Genomic DNA, 16,853 nt, shown 5'->3' with positions numbered 1-16,853 from the left:
TTCTCCAGGCTAAACATGCCCAGCTCCCTTAGCCGTTCCTCATAAGGCATCGTTTCCAGGCCTTTGACCATTTTGGTTGCCCTCCTCTGGACACGTTCCAGTTTGTCAGTGTCCTTCTTGAACTGTGGTGCCCAGAACTGGACACAGTACTCCAGGTGAGGTCTGACCAGAGCAGAATACAGTGGCACTATTACTTCCCTTGATCTAGATGCTATACTCCTATTGATGCAGCCCAGAATTGCATTGGCTTTTTTAGCTGCTGCGTCACACTGTTGGCTCATGTCAAGTTTGTGGTCAACCAAGACTCCTAGATCCTTTTCACATGTACTGCTCTCAAGCCAGGTGTCACCCATCTTGTATTTGTGCCTCTCATTTTTTTTGCCCAAGTGCAATACTTTACATTTCTCCCTGTTAAAATTCATCTTGTTTGTTTTGGCCCAGTTCTCTAATCTGTCAAGGTCGTTTTGAAGTGTGATCCTGTCCTCTGGGGTGTTAGCTGTTTGCGTTAGGGGGTGGGTGACACCGCTTTGCCCAAAGTAAGCAAAAAAGTCAAGAAAGACCTGGCTACAGGGAGGGAGGGGAGCAGTCTTCTCCAAAGTCTCTCCCCGGTGCATGTTTCTGGGTGTCAGAAAGCAGCCCTGTGCAGATTTACTCATAAGTAAGACCCGGTGGGTTGCTCGGTCCCTGCTCCTGCCAACCTAGCAGTTTGAAAGCACGTCCAAGTGCAAGTAGATAAATAGGTACCGCTCCGGCGGGAAGGTAAACGGCATTTCTGTGCGCTGCTCTGGTTCGCCAGAAGCGGCTTAGTCATGCTGGCCACATGACCCGGAAGCTGTACGCCGGCTCCAATAAAGCGAGATGAGTGCCGCAACCCCAGAGTCGGCCACAACTGGACCTAATGGTCAGGGGTACCTTTACCTTAAGCCCCGGGGGGGGGGACAGATTAAACTGGTATAACAAAAAAAAACCCTTAAAAATGGGGCTCCTGATGGGAAGGGGGAACCCCTTTGGGGCTCTTCTAGGGGCAGCAGAATGTTCTGATCCCTTCCAATCAGGGTTCAGGCCTCATCATGGGACTGAAACTGCCTTGGTCGCACTGGTTGATGATCTCCGGCGAGCTAGGGACAAAGGTGAGAGTTGTTTCCTAGTTCTGCTGGATCTCTCAGCGGCCTTTGATACAATCGACCATAACATCCTTCTGGACCGTCTAGAGGGGTTGGGAGCTGGGGGCACTGTTATACAGTGGTTTCGCTCCTTTCTCCTGGGCCGTGTTCAGAAAGTGGTGGTGGGGGATGAGTGTTCAGACCCTTGGGCCCTCACTTGTGGGGTGCCTCAGGGTTCCGTCCTCTCCCCCATGCTTTTTAACATCTATATGAAGCCGCTGGGAGAGATCATCAGGGGGTTTGGGCTGGGTGTCCATCAATATGCAGATGATACCCAGCTCTACCTTTCTTTCAAATCAGAACCAGTGAAGGCGGTGAAGGTCCTGTGTGAGTGCCTGGAGGCGGTTGGAGGATGGATGGCGGCTAATGGATTGAAGTTGAATCCTGACAAGACAGAAGTACTGTTTTTGGGGGACAGGGGGCGGGCTGGTGTGGAGAACTCCCTGGTCCTGAATGGGGTAACTGTGCCCCTGAAGGACCAGGTGCGTAGCCTGGGAGTCATTTTGGACTCACAGCTGTCCATGGAGGCGCAGGTCAATTCTGTATCCAAGGCAGCTGTCTACCAACTCCACCTGGTACGCAGGCTGAGACCCTACCTGCCCGCTGACTGTCTGGCCAGAGTGGTGCATGCTCTAGTTATCTCCCACTTGGACTACTGCAATGCGCTCTACGTGGGGCTACCTTTGAAGGTGACTCGGAAACTACAACTAATCCAGAATGCGGCAGCTAGACTGGTGACTGGGGGCGGCCGCCGAGACCACATAACACCGGTCTTGAAAGACCTACATTGGCTCCCAGTACGTTTCCGAGCACAATTCAAAGTGTTGGTGTTGACCTTTAAAGCCCTAAACGGCTTCGGCCCAGTATACCTGAAGGAGCGTCTCCACCCCCATCGTTCTGCCCGGACACTGAGGTCCAGCGCCGAGGGCCTTCTGGCGGTTCCCTCATTGCGAGAAGCGAAGCTACAGGGAACCAGGCAGAGGGCCTTTTCGGTGGTGGCGCCCGCCCTGTGGAATGCCCTCCCATCGGATGTCAAGGTGATGGACAACTACCTGACATTCAGAAAACATCTTAAGGCGGCCCTATTCAGGGAAGCTTTTAATATATGATATTTTAGTGTTTTTTTGTTTCTGTGGAAGCCGCCCAGAGTGGCTGGGGAAACCCAGCCAGATGGGCGGGGTACAAATAATAAATTATTATTATTATTATTATTATTCTGGGCAGCAGAATCCCTGCAGGGCCTTTGAGGCTCCCTTTGCTTCTTCCTCCCTCCCTCCCAGGAACCTGCATCTTCCGAGCTCCTCAGGAAGGACGAAAGCGCCTGAACCTGCAAACCTAGCAAGGATGGAAGGAGGAAGATGGACAGTTGACCTTATCAGACTGCCTCCTGCATCCCTCCCCAAAACCTCTGGGCGTTTTCTCCCAGGACCCTCAGAGACATCTGGTGAGTTCCAGGGGAATTGAGATGGGGACATAGATGGATCAATAGATGGTGAAGAGGAAAACCTTCACCCAGGCTTTTGAATTTTAGGTGCTATTTCCACTGCAGGACTCCTGGCTAGTTGCTGATCTCCCCTTCTTGGGCAAGGTTCTTGACCGCGTGGTTGCAGACATGATCCAGCTTGTTTTGGAGGAAGCTGATTTTCTAGATCCATTGTCATTGGGTTTTGGCCCAGAAACTGCTTTGGTTGCCCTGTATATGATGACCTCTGTTAGGAAAGAGACAGCAGAACTGTGTTTCTACTAATTCTTGACCTTTCAGCGGCTTTCGATTCCATCTACCATGGTATCCTTGTAGAGCAGCTGTTTGCGTTAGGGGGTGGGTGACACCGCTTTGCCCAAAGTAAGCAAAAAAGTCAAGAAAGACCTGGCTACAGGGAGGGAGGGGAGCAGTCTTCTCCAAAGTCTCTCCCCGGTGCATGTTTCTGGGTGTCAGAAAGCAGCCCTGTGCAGATTTACTCATAAGTAAGACCCGGTGGGTTGCTCGGTCCCTGCTCCTGCCAACCTAGCAGTTTGAAAGCACGTCCAAGTGCAAGTAGATAAATAGGTACCGCTCCGGCGGGAAGGTAAACGGCATTTCTGTGCGCTGCTCTGGTTCGCCAGAAGCGGCTTAGTCATGCTGGCCACATGACCCGGAAGCTGTACGCCGGCTCCAATAAAGCGAGATGAGTGCCGCAACCCCAGAGTCGGCCACAACTGGACCTAATGGTCAGGGGTACCTTTACCTTAAGCCCCGGGGGGGGGGGACAGATTAAACTGGTATAACAAAAAAAAACCCTTAAAAATGGGGCTCCTGATGGGAAGGGGGAACCCCTTTGGGGCTCTTCTAGGGGCAGCAGAATGTTCTGATCCCTTCCAATCAGGGTTCAGGCCTCATCATGGGACTGAAACTGCCTTGGTCGCACTGGTTGATGATCTCCGGCGAGCTAGGGACAAAGGTGAGAGTTGTTTCCTAGTTCTGCTGGATCTCTCAGCGGCCTTTGATACAATCGACCATAACATCCTTCTGGACCGTCTAGAGGGGTTGGGAGCTGGGGGCACTGTTATACAGTGGTTTCGCTCCTTTCTCCTGGGCCGTGTTCAGAAAGTGGTGGTGGGGGATGAGTGTTCAGACCCTTGGGCCCTCACTTGTGGGGTGCCTCAGGGTTCCGTCCTCTCCCCCATGCTTTTTAACATCTATATGAAGCCGCTGGGAGAGATCATCAGGGGGTTTGGGCTGGGTGTCCATCAATATGCAGATGATACCCAGCTCTACCTTTCTTTCAAATCAGAACCAGTGAAGGCGGTGAAGGTCCTGTGTGAGTGCCTGGAGGCGGTTGGAGGATGGATGGCGGCTAATGGATTGAAGTTGAATCCTGACAAGACAGAAGTACTGTTTTTGGGGGACAGGGGGCGGGCTGGTGTGGAGAACTCCCTGGTCCTGAATGGGGTAACTGTGCCCCTGAAGGACCAGGTGCGTAGCCTGGGAGTCATTTTGGACTCACAGCTGTCCATGGAGGCGCAGGTCAATTCTGTATCCAAGGCAGCTGTCTACCAACTCCACCTGGTACGCAGGCTGAGACCCTACCTGCCCGCTGACTGTCTGGCCAGAGTGGTGCATGCTCTAGTTATCTCCCGCTTGGACTACTGCAATGCGCTCTACGTGGGGCTACCTTTGAAGGTGACTCGGAAACTACAACTAATCCAGAATGCGGCAGCTAGACTGGTGACTGGGGGCGGCCGCCGAGACCACATAACACCGGTCTTGAAAGACCTACATTGGCTCCCAGTACGTTTCCGAGCACAATTCAAAGTGTTGGTGTTGACCTTTAAAGCCCTAAACGGCTTCGGCCCAGTATACCTGAAGGAGCGTCTCCACCCCCATCGTTCTGCCCGGACACTGAGGTCCAGCGCCGAGGGCCTTCTGGCGGTTCCCTCATTGCGAGAAGCGAAGCTACAGGGAACCAGGCAGAGGGCCTTTTCGGTGGTGGCGCCCGCCCTGTGGAATGCCCTCCCATCGGATGTCAAGGTGATGGACAACTACCTGACATTCAGAAAACATCTTAAGGCGGCCCTATTCAGGGAAGCTTTTAATATATGATATTTTAGTGTTTTTTTGTTTCTGTGGAAGCCGCCCAGAGTGGCTGGGGAAACCCAGCCAGATGGGCGGGGTACAAATAATAAATTATTATTATTATTATTATTATTATTATTATTATTATTATTCTGGGCAGCAGAATCCCTGCAGGGCCTTTGAGGCTCCCTTTGCTTCTTCCTCCCTCCCTCCCAGGAACCTGCATCTTCCGAGCTCCTCAGGAAGGACGAAAGCGCCTGAACCTGCAAACCTAGCAAGGATGGAAGGAGGAAGATGGACAGTTGACCTTATCAGACTGCCTCCTGCATCCCTCCCCAAAACCTCTGGGCGTTTTCTCCCAGGACCCTCAGAGACATCTGGTGAGTTCCAGGGGAATTGAGATGGGGACATAGATGGATCAATAGATGGTGAAGAGGAAAACCTTCACCCAGGCTTTTGAATTTTAGGTGCTATTTCCACTGCAGGACTCCTGGCTAGTTGCTGATCTCCCCTTCTTGGGCAAGGTTCTTGACCGCGTGGTTGCAGACATGATCCAGCTTGTTTTGGAGGAAGCTGATTTTCTAGATCCATTGTCATTGGGTTTTGGCCCAGAAACTGCTTTGGTTGCCCTGTATATGATGACCTCTGTTAGGAAAGAGACAGCAGAACTGTGTTTCTACTAATTCTTGACCTTTCAGCGGCTTTCGATTCCATCTACCATGGTATCCTTGTAGAGCAGCTGTTTGCGTTAGGGGGTGGGTGACACCGCTTTGCCGTGGTTCCTATCTTACTTGGAAGGTTGTTTCCAGAGGGTGTTGCTTGGAGAGTATCCTTCAGCCCTGTGGAACCTTCAATGTGGGATTCCTCAGGGTTCAGTTTTATCCCCTATGCTGTATAACATCTATATGATACCACTATGTGGAGTTACCCAGAGGTTTAGAGTATGTTGTCAGCAATATGCTGATGACACTCAGCTCTAGTTCTCAGTTGGATCTACAGGTGAGGCAGCAGGTGTGTTAGACCATTGTCTTGCCTCGGTAATAGACTGGATGAGAGGCAACAAACTGAAGCTGAATCCAGCTAAGACAGAGGCCCAGTTAATGGGTGGTTCCCTAGACTGGATGGCTGGGAGGTTGCCTGCTCTTGATGGGATTACACACCATCTGAAAGAGGAGGCATGTTGCTTGGTGGGACTTCTGCATCCATTGCTGGCTCAGGTGGCCATAGCGGCGTGGCTTCAGTTGGCGGCCCCAGTTGCACCCCTATCCTATTCCAACAAGAAAGACAAGTGGGAGGTACATAAAGAAGCACATGTGGCTGCATAAGGAGCTTTCGGATGAGCTGAAATTTAAGAAAGGCGGGCATAAGAAATGGAAGAAAGGGGAAATCATGAAGGAAGAGTATAAATGAGTAGCCAGCAGTAACAAGGATAAGATCATGCAGACGAAAGATAAGAATGAGCTTGGGCGTACAAGAGAGGTAAAAAACAATAAAAGTCCTGAGTCTGTTGTTGTTCGACATCTTTATAAACAACTTAGATGAAGGAATTGAGGGGATGGCTACTCATCCAATGTGCAGATTATGCCAAAGCGGGAGATTCAATATTACCATAACAGATTGGAGTACTGGGCAAAAATGAATTTCAGTGGGGACTGAATATCAGATTCTACAATGAGGCCAGAAGAACCAACTGCACATATATAAGATGGAGGACACCTGGGTTGCCAGTAGTACCTGTCTCAGGGCCTTAGTAGACCACAAGCTTAACATGATCAAACGACTGGAAACCAAGCCTTACGAAGAATAGCTGAGGAAGCTGGGTTTGCTAAGCCTGAATGAAAGGAAACTAGGAAGAGCTATGCCATCTTCCTCGTACACCTCGTACACCTCGTACCTATGGGACTGCCTCTCCCGGTATGCCCCACAGAGACCCTCAAGGTCCATAAATAGCAACACCCTAGTGGTCCCGGGCCCTAAGGAAGTTAGATTGGCTTCAATCAGAGCCAGGGCCTTTTCAACTCTGGCTCTGGCCTGGTGGAACGCTCTGCCTCATGAGATCAGGGCCCTGCAGGATCTGATTTCTTTCCGCAGGGCTTGCAAGACAGAGTTGTTCCGCCTGGCCTTTGGCTTGGAGCCAATTTGATTCCCTCCCCCTCTTTCTTTTTTCTTTTCCTTTCTCCACCTGCGATGAGGCTACATCTTAATATTTTAATGTTTTCAATGTTTTAATGTATTTTAATTTTGTTTTTAAGTTGTATTTATTCAACTTATTTTTATTATTGCTTGTTAGCTGCCCTGAGCCCAGCCTTGGCTGGGGAGGGCGGGGTATAAATAAAAATTATTATTATTATTATTATCTTCAGATATCTTATCTAAAGTGCTGTCACGTGAAGATGGAGCAAGCTTGTTATCTTCATCTCTGGAGGGTAGGACCTGATCCAATGGATTTAGATTACAAGAAATGGGAATCCAGCTAAACAGTAGTACAGACACCCTCTGAAGGTGGTGGTCTCTCCTTCCTTGGAGGTTTTTAAGCAGAGGTTGGATGCTTAAGTCGAGATTGCTGCATTGCAGAAGTTTGGACAAGAGGACCCTCGGGGTCTCTTCCAAGTCTAGATAGAATTGTTCATATACCACCCTTCATCTAAGCATCACTGCACGGTTTACAATATTAATGAAGAAAAATACGTAACATCGTAACAACCAAAACAGTACAACCACACACACAATTTAAAGAGGCAGAGATGATTTAATTAGGCACAGGCAAGGGAAAAGAGGAAAGTTTTCATTTGCTGCCCAGATTGTAACACCTGGCATTACTATATTTTGACATTATTTTAGGTGTATTCCTAAAAAAATGGAACATGAAAAGGGAGAACATAAGAGATATTGAAATAAGAGGCGCTATTTGCACCAGATGTGTGTTATGTTACTTCTTCCTCTTCCTTGGAAGCCTAACAGGATTTTCTTTCCTCCCCAAGCAGGTGATGGAAACAATAGTCAGAATTCACCTGGAATTTCATTGAAGAAACCATTTAAATGCATGGTGTGCGGAAAGTGCTTCATCCAGAAGACAAAGTTTACTTTACACCAGCGAACTCACACAGGGGAGAAACCATATGAATGTATGGAGTGTGGAAAGTCGTTCAGCCGGAAGGAATACCTTACTTTACACCAGCGAACTCACACAGGGGAGAAGCCATTTCAGTGTATGGAGTGCGGAAAGACATTTGCTGATCGTGCAAGCCATGCAAGACATCAACGGATTCACACAGGAGAAAAACCATTTAAATGTTTGGAGTGCGGAAAGTGCTTCAGTGTAAGTGGAAACTGTACAAAGCATCAACGCACTCACACAGGGGAGAAGCCTTTTAAATGTTTGGAGTGCGGAAAGTGCTTCATTGATCATACATCCCTTAGTTCACATCAAATAATTCACACAGGGGAGAAGCCATTCAAATGTATGGAGTGCGGGAAATGTTTCAGGTGGAAGAAATACCTTACTACACACCAGCGAACTCACACAGTGGAGAAACCATATGAATGTATGGAGTGTGGAAAGAGTTTCAAGTGGAAGCAATACCTTACTGCACACCAGCGAACTCACACAGGGGAGAAACCATATGAATGTATGGAGTGTGGAAAGTGTTTCAGCAGGAAGCATTCCCTTACTACACACCAGCAAACTCACACAGGGGAGAAACCATATGAATGTATGGAGTGTGGAAAGAGTTTCAGGTGGAAGTATTACCTTACTACACACCAGCAAATTCACATAGGGGAGAAACCATATGAATGTATGGAGTGTGGAAAGTGTTTCAGCAGGAAGCATTCCCTTACTACACACCAACAAACTCACACAGGGGAGAAACCATTTAAATGTATGGAGTGTGGGAAGACTTCCGTAGATAGAGGATCCCATATAAAACATCTACGAATTCACACAGGAGAAAAACCGTTTAAATGTGTGGAGTGTGGAAAGACTTCCGTAGATAGAGGAACCCATATAAAACATCTACGAATTCACACAGGAGAGAAACCATTTAAATGTAACGAGTGTGGAAGCTGCTTCAATCAAAGTGGAAACCTTAAAAACCATCTACGAATTCACACAGGGGAGAAACCCTTTAAATGCACAGAGTGTGGGAAGAGCTTCACACGGAAGACAACCCTTACTTTACACCAGAGAACTCACACGGGAGAAGCAATTTAAATGTATGGAGTGTGGGAAGAGCTTCAGTCAAAGAGGAAGACTTAGAAAACATCAACAAACTCACACAGGATGAAAAAGCATTTAAATGTGTGCAGTGTGGAAAGTGCTTCAGCTAGTAATCACACCTTCACATCAACAAATTCACACTGGGAAGAAACCATTTAAATGCTCAGAGTGTGGAAAGAGCTTCAGTGAAAGTGGAATGTTCATATTCATCAGGGAATTCACATAAGAGAAACAATTTAAATATATGGAATGTGGAACAATTTTCACTCACATTTCACTCTTATCACACAAAATATAGAGCCATAAAATTGTAGAATGGGAAGGGCCCCAGGGAACATCTAGTCCAACCTCCAAGAGAAAGAGTGTACAGGAGCAGAGATTTAGTAAAATCTAAACGAATGGCCTTTGGAGTATTTTAATCAATGAAGGGGAGTCCACAACCCATCAAAGGAGTTTGTTCCCCTGTTGAAAAGATCTTATCGTCAGAAAGCTCTTCCTGATGTTTAGTCAGAATCCACACTTTAATCAATTTGCTAACCCTCATCTTCTTAAAATAAGAGCTAATCTGATCATGTGTCGCTTTGCATTTTGAACTTCGTAAGTTTCACGATCAATAATACTGGCTGATGTACAGTATTAAATATATGTGTTTAGGAAGTTTGCATTAGACAGGATAGGTTTGTCTGCAACAAATTGTGGGATGTTTCTGTTTTGAAGGTTTCGGCTAAATCAGGGTTTCCCAGACTTGGGTCTCCAGTTGTTTTTGGACTACAGCTCCCATCATTCCTGACCACTGGTCCTGCTAGCTAGGGATGGTGGGAGTTGTAGTCCATAAACAGCTGGAGAACCAAGTTTGGAAAACCCTGGGCTAAGTGATGACTCATTGCTGGAAACCCGAGTGGTCTCTTTTGAAGAAAATGGAACCCAAGAACTCAGTGGAGCAATGCATTACTTTGTATCTTTGCAAGCTTTATTTTCAACTCTTTTAAAACTCTTCTGCAATAAATCTTTGAAACTCATCCTTTGTAGTGGAGACTAATTGTTTTCTACTCTACACACGGTCTGTATCAGAGCAACTGTCACCCTTTCTCAGTCCAAACCACCTCACAGGGTTGTTGCAGTGATAAAATGGAGAGGCGGGAGAAGTGTGTCAATCTTTCACAAGAGCATTTGATGACTGTCAGGATACTCAGATCTGGTGCTTCTGTGGGGGATCGGGATCCTCGCCACACCTTATCTGGTTTTTTCTTGGCAGGAATTCCAGTTGGGATTCAGGCCTCATCATGGGACAGAAACTGCCTTGGTTGCGCTGGTCAGCCACATCACGCCGATCTAGAAAGACCTCCATTGGCTCCCAGTACAATTCCAAGCAGAATTCAAAGTGTTGGTGCTGACCTTTCAAGACTTAAACGGCCTCAGCCCAGTATACCTGAAGGAGTGTCTCCACCCCCATCGTTCAGCCCGGACACACTGGTTCAGCTCTGGGGGCCTTCTGGCGGTTCCCAACCCTGCGAGAAGTGAGGTTACAGGGAACCAGGCAGAGGGCCTTCTTGGTAGTGGCGCCCACCCTGTGGAACGCCTTTCCATCAGATATCAAGGAAGTAAAAAACTGGAGAGAAATCCTATAAATGCACCGAGTGTGGAAAATGTTTTCAACGCGACTCACACCTCGTGAAACATCGGTTAATCCATACAGAGGAGAGAAATCATAAGTGCCCTGAGTGTGGGAAATGTTATCCTGACAAGTCTACCTTGGTCGTCCACCAGAGAGCCCACGTGGGGGAGAAGCCATATAAATGCACCGTGTGTGGGAAATGCTTTACTTACAATGCGAGTTATAGAAAGCACCAGATAATTCACACTGGAAAGAAATGTGAGAACACTGTCTCTTGAGAATGGGGCATATACTATCTGGCATAAGGTCCAGTGCTCTCCCCACCCGCCATAGCAGTAAATTTTAGAAAGTACGGGGGATTAATTTCTCACTGATAACACCATTTTTTAACAGTGTGGATCCTGGATATTAAAGGTGGGTTTTCGAAATATCGGTCCATGGAAAAGTTTGCTGGAAAGTTTTAAAAACAAAACAACTTTTGCATACAGTAAGAGAGCTCAAGAGCAAGCTGATTGGTGGTTTGGGATTCAGGACCCAAAAGATACGAAGCATCCCAATACTTTTTTTGTTGATGGGAGCAGCATAGAGTCTTTTGAGGCTCAAGTTTTATTTCTTGATGAGCATGGGCCACACAAACTTTTCTTTTTAAGGCATTACAAACACACATTGCAGGATGGAGGTACCTTGAAAGAAGTTACTGCTATTTCCACCTTGTACGGAGGTGCAACAGAAGGGCTGATACAACCCTGTCGCCTGTTCACATTGCAGGTCAGAGCTGGGGCTGATGGAGCCATCCTTGCATGGTTACTCATATGTAGATCCCATGGAGTTTAATGGCGCTTTCCCCCTGAGAGCTGTAGAAATGATGGAGAAAATAATAATTTCATAAAACTATCGTTTAGTTGATTCCATTTTCTTTTGAATCATTGCCTAGGCACACTGATAAAGCCCATGGCTAGGCATGATGATTGTGATTCATCTTGAATTGTTATTTAGGTAGATGAAAGAGGATATTGGGAGCCATTTAATGAATAGGAAAATCAGTGTCTCAACAAACAAAGACATGATATTATGATGAGGGCTGATCGGAAGAGCTATGTGATACTTGGTTCAGGATGATGACCATGGGTTGAAACCGATTCTTGGAATCCTTTGATGGTGAAATGAAATCACGAATGTAATCTAGAAGTGTATATTGAACATAGCTTTAGATGTGCTTCTTCACATCCTCATTTGTGAAGCTGTCCCTGTCTGCCTTTGTATTTCCATAAAGGCCTGTCTTTTCACTCCATTATTTTCTTCTTGGTTTCTGGGCGGGAGACCTTCAGTCTAGGAACCCCTTTTAAATTTCTACAGCACAGCAGTCCTGGGATCTAGTCTAGTGCTAGACTAGAGGGATCTAGAGAGCCAGTGTGGTGTAATGGATAAGAATCTGGTGAACTGGGTTTGCGTCTCCGCTCCTCCACCTGCAGCTGCTGGGTGACCTTGGGCCAGTCACACTTCTTTGAAGTGTCTCAGCCTCACTCACCTCACAGTGTTTGTTGTGGGGGAGGAAGGGAAAGGAGAATGTTAGCCGCTTTGAGACTCCTGAGGGTAGTGATAAAGCGGGATATCAAATCCAAACTCTTCCTCTTCTTCTTCTTCATCAAGTCTCACTCGCTGAGAGCCAGTGTGGAGTAGTGGTTAAGAGCGGTAGTCTTGCAATCTGGGGAACCGGGTTCGCGTCTCCGCTCCTCCACATGCAGCTGCTGGGTGACCTTGGGCCAGTCACACTTCTGTGAAGTCTCTCAGCCCCACTCACCTCACAGAGTGTTTGTTGTGGGGGAGGAAGGGAAAGGAGAATGTTAGCCGCTTTGAGACTCCTGAGGGTAGTGATAAAGCGGGATATCAAATCCAAACTCCTCCTCCTCCTCCTCTTCCTCCTCCTCCTCCTCTTCTTCTTCTTCTTCATCATCTGTGCAGGGGACAGAGAGCAAGCAAAGCCAGTAGTTTTGGATTCAAGAGATAGGAAGCATCCCCATACTTTCTCTTGAAGGGAGAAGTATAGACTCTGGCTCAGGTTTTATTTCCTGATGTGCATGGTCCACACTTACTTCTTTTTTGGCATTGCAGACACACATTGCAGTATGGGGATATCTTGAAAAAGCCACTGTTAATTGCCACATTGCATGCAGGAGTGAGGAGAGGACTTATGCAATCCTGATACAGGTTCTCTCCCCGCCCCGGCCCACAGGTGTTGAAATGACTTGAAAGCAATCCATTGCAACCTATTGCAACCTAACCGGATGTCCCCTCTGGAATTTGCCACATGCAGGCGCATGCACATGAATTTGTACATCTGTCTGTGCTTTGCTACCCAGAGCTGAAATACATGATCCTTTCACACATATGCAGTACTGTACAGAAATACATGCAGTCCAAGGTAAAAATAAAATAGGCATATTCTGATGAGGGGATGAGCTTTGTTTGGCATGTTAAGTTTCTGAAGGAGAGAAAAAAATATTAGGGAGCAAGGGGAGGGCAAGACTTGGGGGAGGCTATTTCTCTCCCACCCTCCTCTGTCAAATATCATGGAAGAAGAAGAGTTTGGATTTGATAATAACATTCATTCATTCATTCATTTATACCCCACCCATCTGGCTGGGTTTCCCCAGCCACTCTGGGCGGCTCCCAATCGAGTGTTAAAAACAATACAGCATTAAATATTAAAAACGTCCCTAAATAGGGCTGCCTTCAGATGTCTTTTAAAGATAGGATAGCTGCTTATTTCCTTCACATCTGGTGGGAGGGCGTTCCACAGGACGGGTGCCACTACTGAGAAGGCCCTCTGTGTGGTTCCCTGTAACCTCACTTCTCGCAATGAGGGAACCGCCAGAAGGCTGTCGGCGCTGGACCTCAGCGTCCGGGCAGAACGATGGGGGTGGAGATGCTCCTTCAGGTATACAGGACCAAGGCCGTTTAGGACTTTCAAGGTCAGCACCAACACTTTGAATTGTGCTCGGAAACGTACTGGGAGCCAATGCAGATCTCCTACTTTATCACTACCCTTAGGAGTCTCAAAGCGGCTAACATTCTCCTTTCCCTTTCTCCCCCACAACAAACACTCTGTGAGGTGAGTGAGGCTGAGAGACTTCAGAAAAGTGTGACTAGCCCAACGTCACCCAGCAGCTGCATGTGGAGGAGTGGGGAAGCGAACCCGGTTCACCAGATTATGAGTCCACCACTCAACCACTACACCACACTAGTTGTTGGAGACAACTTTGTTCAGGATTGGGGCTTCTGGGCTACACTGACACAAAACAGCTTGTTTCTAGAGACTTAGTCTCCCGTTGTCCTCTGAGGGACAGGGCCCAGGCAGATGGCCGCCTAAACCTGAGAGGGAGCAAGGGGGGCGGGAGGAAATGAAAGAAGCGAGAGGCAGTTTCTCCAGCCAAGCTGGCAGTGGCTTCCCCCTAGAAAAGAGGGGGGGGGCATTGGGAGAGGATCCTTAACTTGGCCGAGAGAAAGAGTGTACAGGAGCAGAGCGGAAATAGGGGAAATACAGGACAAACTGTCCTGTATTGAATCAATACAGGACACAACATTTTACATAAAAATGGGACGTGGGTGGCGCTGTGGGTTAAACCACAGAGCCTAGGACTTGCTGATCAGAAGGTCGGGAGTTCGAATCCCCGCACTCTCTCTACTTGGGACTGGTCTTCTGAGATGTCCTTCCAGAGAAGGCTGAATGAATTATCTGGTCAGGGGTGCTTTATGTCCCCAAACCTAAATTCCCTTGCGTGGTGCCTTCTGAGGTAGAAATTCTGCTGGACCCATTATCGGTAAGGTGAGTCTCACGTATGCAAGGGTACGGCTTGACTGCAAAGCTTGCAGGAACTAGTTTAAGAGGAACCTAACAATGTTATGGGACGCGGGTGGCGCTGGTGGTCTAAACCACAGAGCCTAGGGCTTGCCGATCAGAAGGTCGGTGGTTCGAATCTCCACGATGGGGTGAGCTCCCGTTGCTCGGTCCCTGCTCCTGCCAACCTAGCAGTTCGAAAGCACGTCAAAGTGCAAGTAGATAAATAGGTACCGCTCCAGCAGAAAGGTAAACGGTGTTTCTGTGCGCTGCTCTGGTTCACCAGAAGCGGCTTAGTCATGCTGGCCACATGACCCGGAAGCTGTACGCTGGCTCCCTCAGCCAATAAAGCGAGATGAGTGCCGCAGCCCCAGAGTTGGCCACGACTGGACCTAATGGTCAGGGTATCCTTTACCTTTAAGGGACAATCCTAGAATCATAGAATCATAGAGTTGGAAGAGACCACAAGGGCCATCGAATCCAACCCCCTGCCAAGCAGGAAACACCATCAGAGCACTCCTGACATATGGTTGTCAAGCCTCTGCTTAAAGACCTCCAAAGAAGGAGACTCCACCACACTCCTTGGCAGCAAATTCCACTGTCAAACAGCTCTTACTGTCAGGAAGTTCTTCCTAATGTTTAGGTGGAATCTTCTTTCTTGTCCTGTTTTATACAAGATGGGTGGCAGCCCTAAACCTGACCCTTTTAAGCTTTGCTTTATTATGGGTCCGATCAGCCCTTTTTCCTAGGGAAAAAGGTGCCAGAAATGCCCCTCCCCACAAGTTTTCAGAACTTTGGACTTTCCACAAGGATACCTGCTCAATGAGAACACATCAAGACTGTTGAAATTAGGGATGCACAAGTTATCAATGAAAAAAATATATATACGGCTGCCTTTCCCAGCGCTTCTAATATTGGAAACCTCCATCTCATTGCCTCTCTGTGTCTGTCTGAGACTAGCTTCCCCTGCCTTTTGCAGTCAACCAGCATTTTTATTATATTATTATTTTTATTCTTTAAAAATCTTTCACAGGTGGGCTAGTTTTCCGTATTCCCCGCCCCCCATTCAGTTCCAGTAAACTCTTGCTAAACTTCCCTATGCTCTCCCCCACCCAAAAATTGTACAGTGGAAAAGTTTAGAGCTCACTGCTGAGTTTTCACAAACATGTTTTCCTCCTGTCAGGCATCTGTGTATGGAGCCGCAGAGATTTAACACAGGTAATTCTTCCAATTCGTAATTACGGAAATCATGGTGATTTATTCCTCTTCCTGCCAAAGCCCAAGGGTCACATTTGATGCTGGTAACAGAAACCAGAATTGGAAGCAATTTTCTTGCACCAAAATAGCAGAGAATGGTGCATAAATATATCCTGTACCTCCAAGAACTTAGGCTGGGGTTTGAGGCAGGCAGGGATGCTGCCACTGCAGTTTAATATCAGATTTAATATCAGAAGCTTCGGCTAGACTCCATCTGAATTAGCACTGGCCACAACTTTGGTCTTGTGAGTCTCTTTTGACTTCTTCGTAGAGAACAGGACAAAGAGAGGTGGGCGATTGTAGCAAAAATGCCCACCCCAATATTGCTGCTGCTCCTGCTCCCCTGTGTAGCCTGTGGGGTGCTGCAGGTAAAATGCCCATTGAATTTAGTGACAGATCAATACGATCCTTTGAATTATTACAGAGCAGGTGACCACCTCATCGGCGGGATCACATCTACGGTCAATCCTATTGTCCAGCCAAGCAATTTCTCCCAGACTCCTGTGATCCACATTAAAATGTAAGTAACAATGCAGTGATGGAAGGGAGCATGGCTATTTCCTGACAGGTGTCCCTGATAAATCCAAGTTTCTCCCGATGTTCCCCCTGATTTGCCAACCAGGTATGATTCTAAACACTCACAGACATCATAGAATAGAATAGAATCATAGAGTTGGAAGAGACCACAAGGGCCATCGAGTCCAACCCCCTGCCAAGCAGGAAACACCATCAGAGCACTCCTGACATATGGTTGTCAAGCCTCTGCTTAAAGACCTCCAAAGTAGGAGACTCCACCACACTCCTTGGCAGCAAATTCCACTGTCAAACAGCTCTTACTGTCAGGAAGTTCTTCCTAATCTTTAGGTGGAATCTTCTTTCTTGTAGTTTGGATCCATTGCTCCGTGTCCGCTTCTCTGGAGCAGCAGAAAACAACCTTTCTCCCTCCTCTATATGACATCCTTTTATATATTTGAACATGGATATCATATCACCCCTTAACCTCCTCTTCTCCAGGCTAAACATGCCCAGCTCCCTTAGCCGTTCCTCATAAGGCATCGTTTCCAGGCCTTTGACCATCATCTAGTTCCAACCATGCTTTTTTCACCAGCTGGCAAGGTTTATTTAAACAGTATACTATGATAACAGATTAAAAAAAGAATTAGACTATTCCCCGCCCCCAGGATAATTTTAATATAAAGGAGTAAAAA

At 47.4% G+C, this 16,853-nt stretch overlaps 1 protein-coding gene across 3 annotated transcripts; it reads left to right on the top strand.

Annotated features, from left to right (window-relative positions):
* Positions 1 to 4,906: 4,906 nt before the first annotated feature.
* LOC308580853 (uncharacterized protein) lies at positions 4,907 to 8,978 on the top strand. Of its 3 annotated transcripts, XM_081183085.1 has the most exons (3): positions 4,907 to 5,096; positions 7,080 to 7,142; positions 7,701 to 8,978. In XM_081183085.1, exons 1-3 carry the CDS (start codon positions 4,997 to 4,999, stop codon positions 8,927 to 8,929), a joined length of 1,392 nt encoding a protein of 463 aa, XP_081039211.1. In that variant the 5' UTR covers positions 4,907 to 4,996; the 3' UTR covers positions 8,930 to 8,978. The 3 variants fall into 3 exon arrangements, with proteins under 3 accessions (XP_081039211.1, XP_081039213.1, XP_081039212.1); XM_081183087.1 differs by lacking the exon at positions 7,080 to 7,142; XM_081183086.1 differs by lacking the exon at positions 7,080 to 7,142 and having other exon boundaries at positions 7,698 to 8,978.
* The last annotated feature ends 7,875 nt before the right edge of the window (positions 8,979 to 16,853 follow it).

This window comes from Podarcis bocagei (assembly GCF_964188305.1).
Source record: "Podarcis bocagei genome assembly, chromosome: 2".
In the NCBI taxonomy this organism is placed as follows: Eukaryota; Metazoa; Chordata; class Lepidosauria; order Squamata; family Lacertidae; genus Podarcis; species Podarcis bocagei.
The sequence above is the reverse complement of the archived record's forward strand: the minus strand, read 5'-3'. Positions and strand labels throughout refer to the sequence as shown.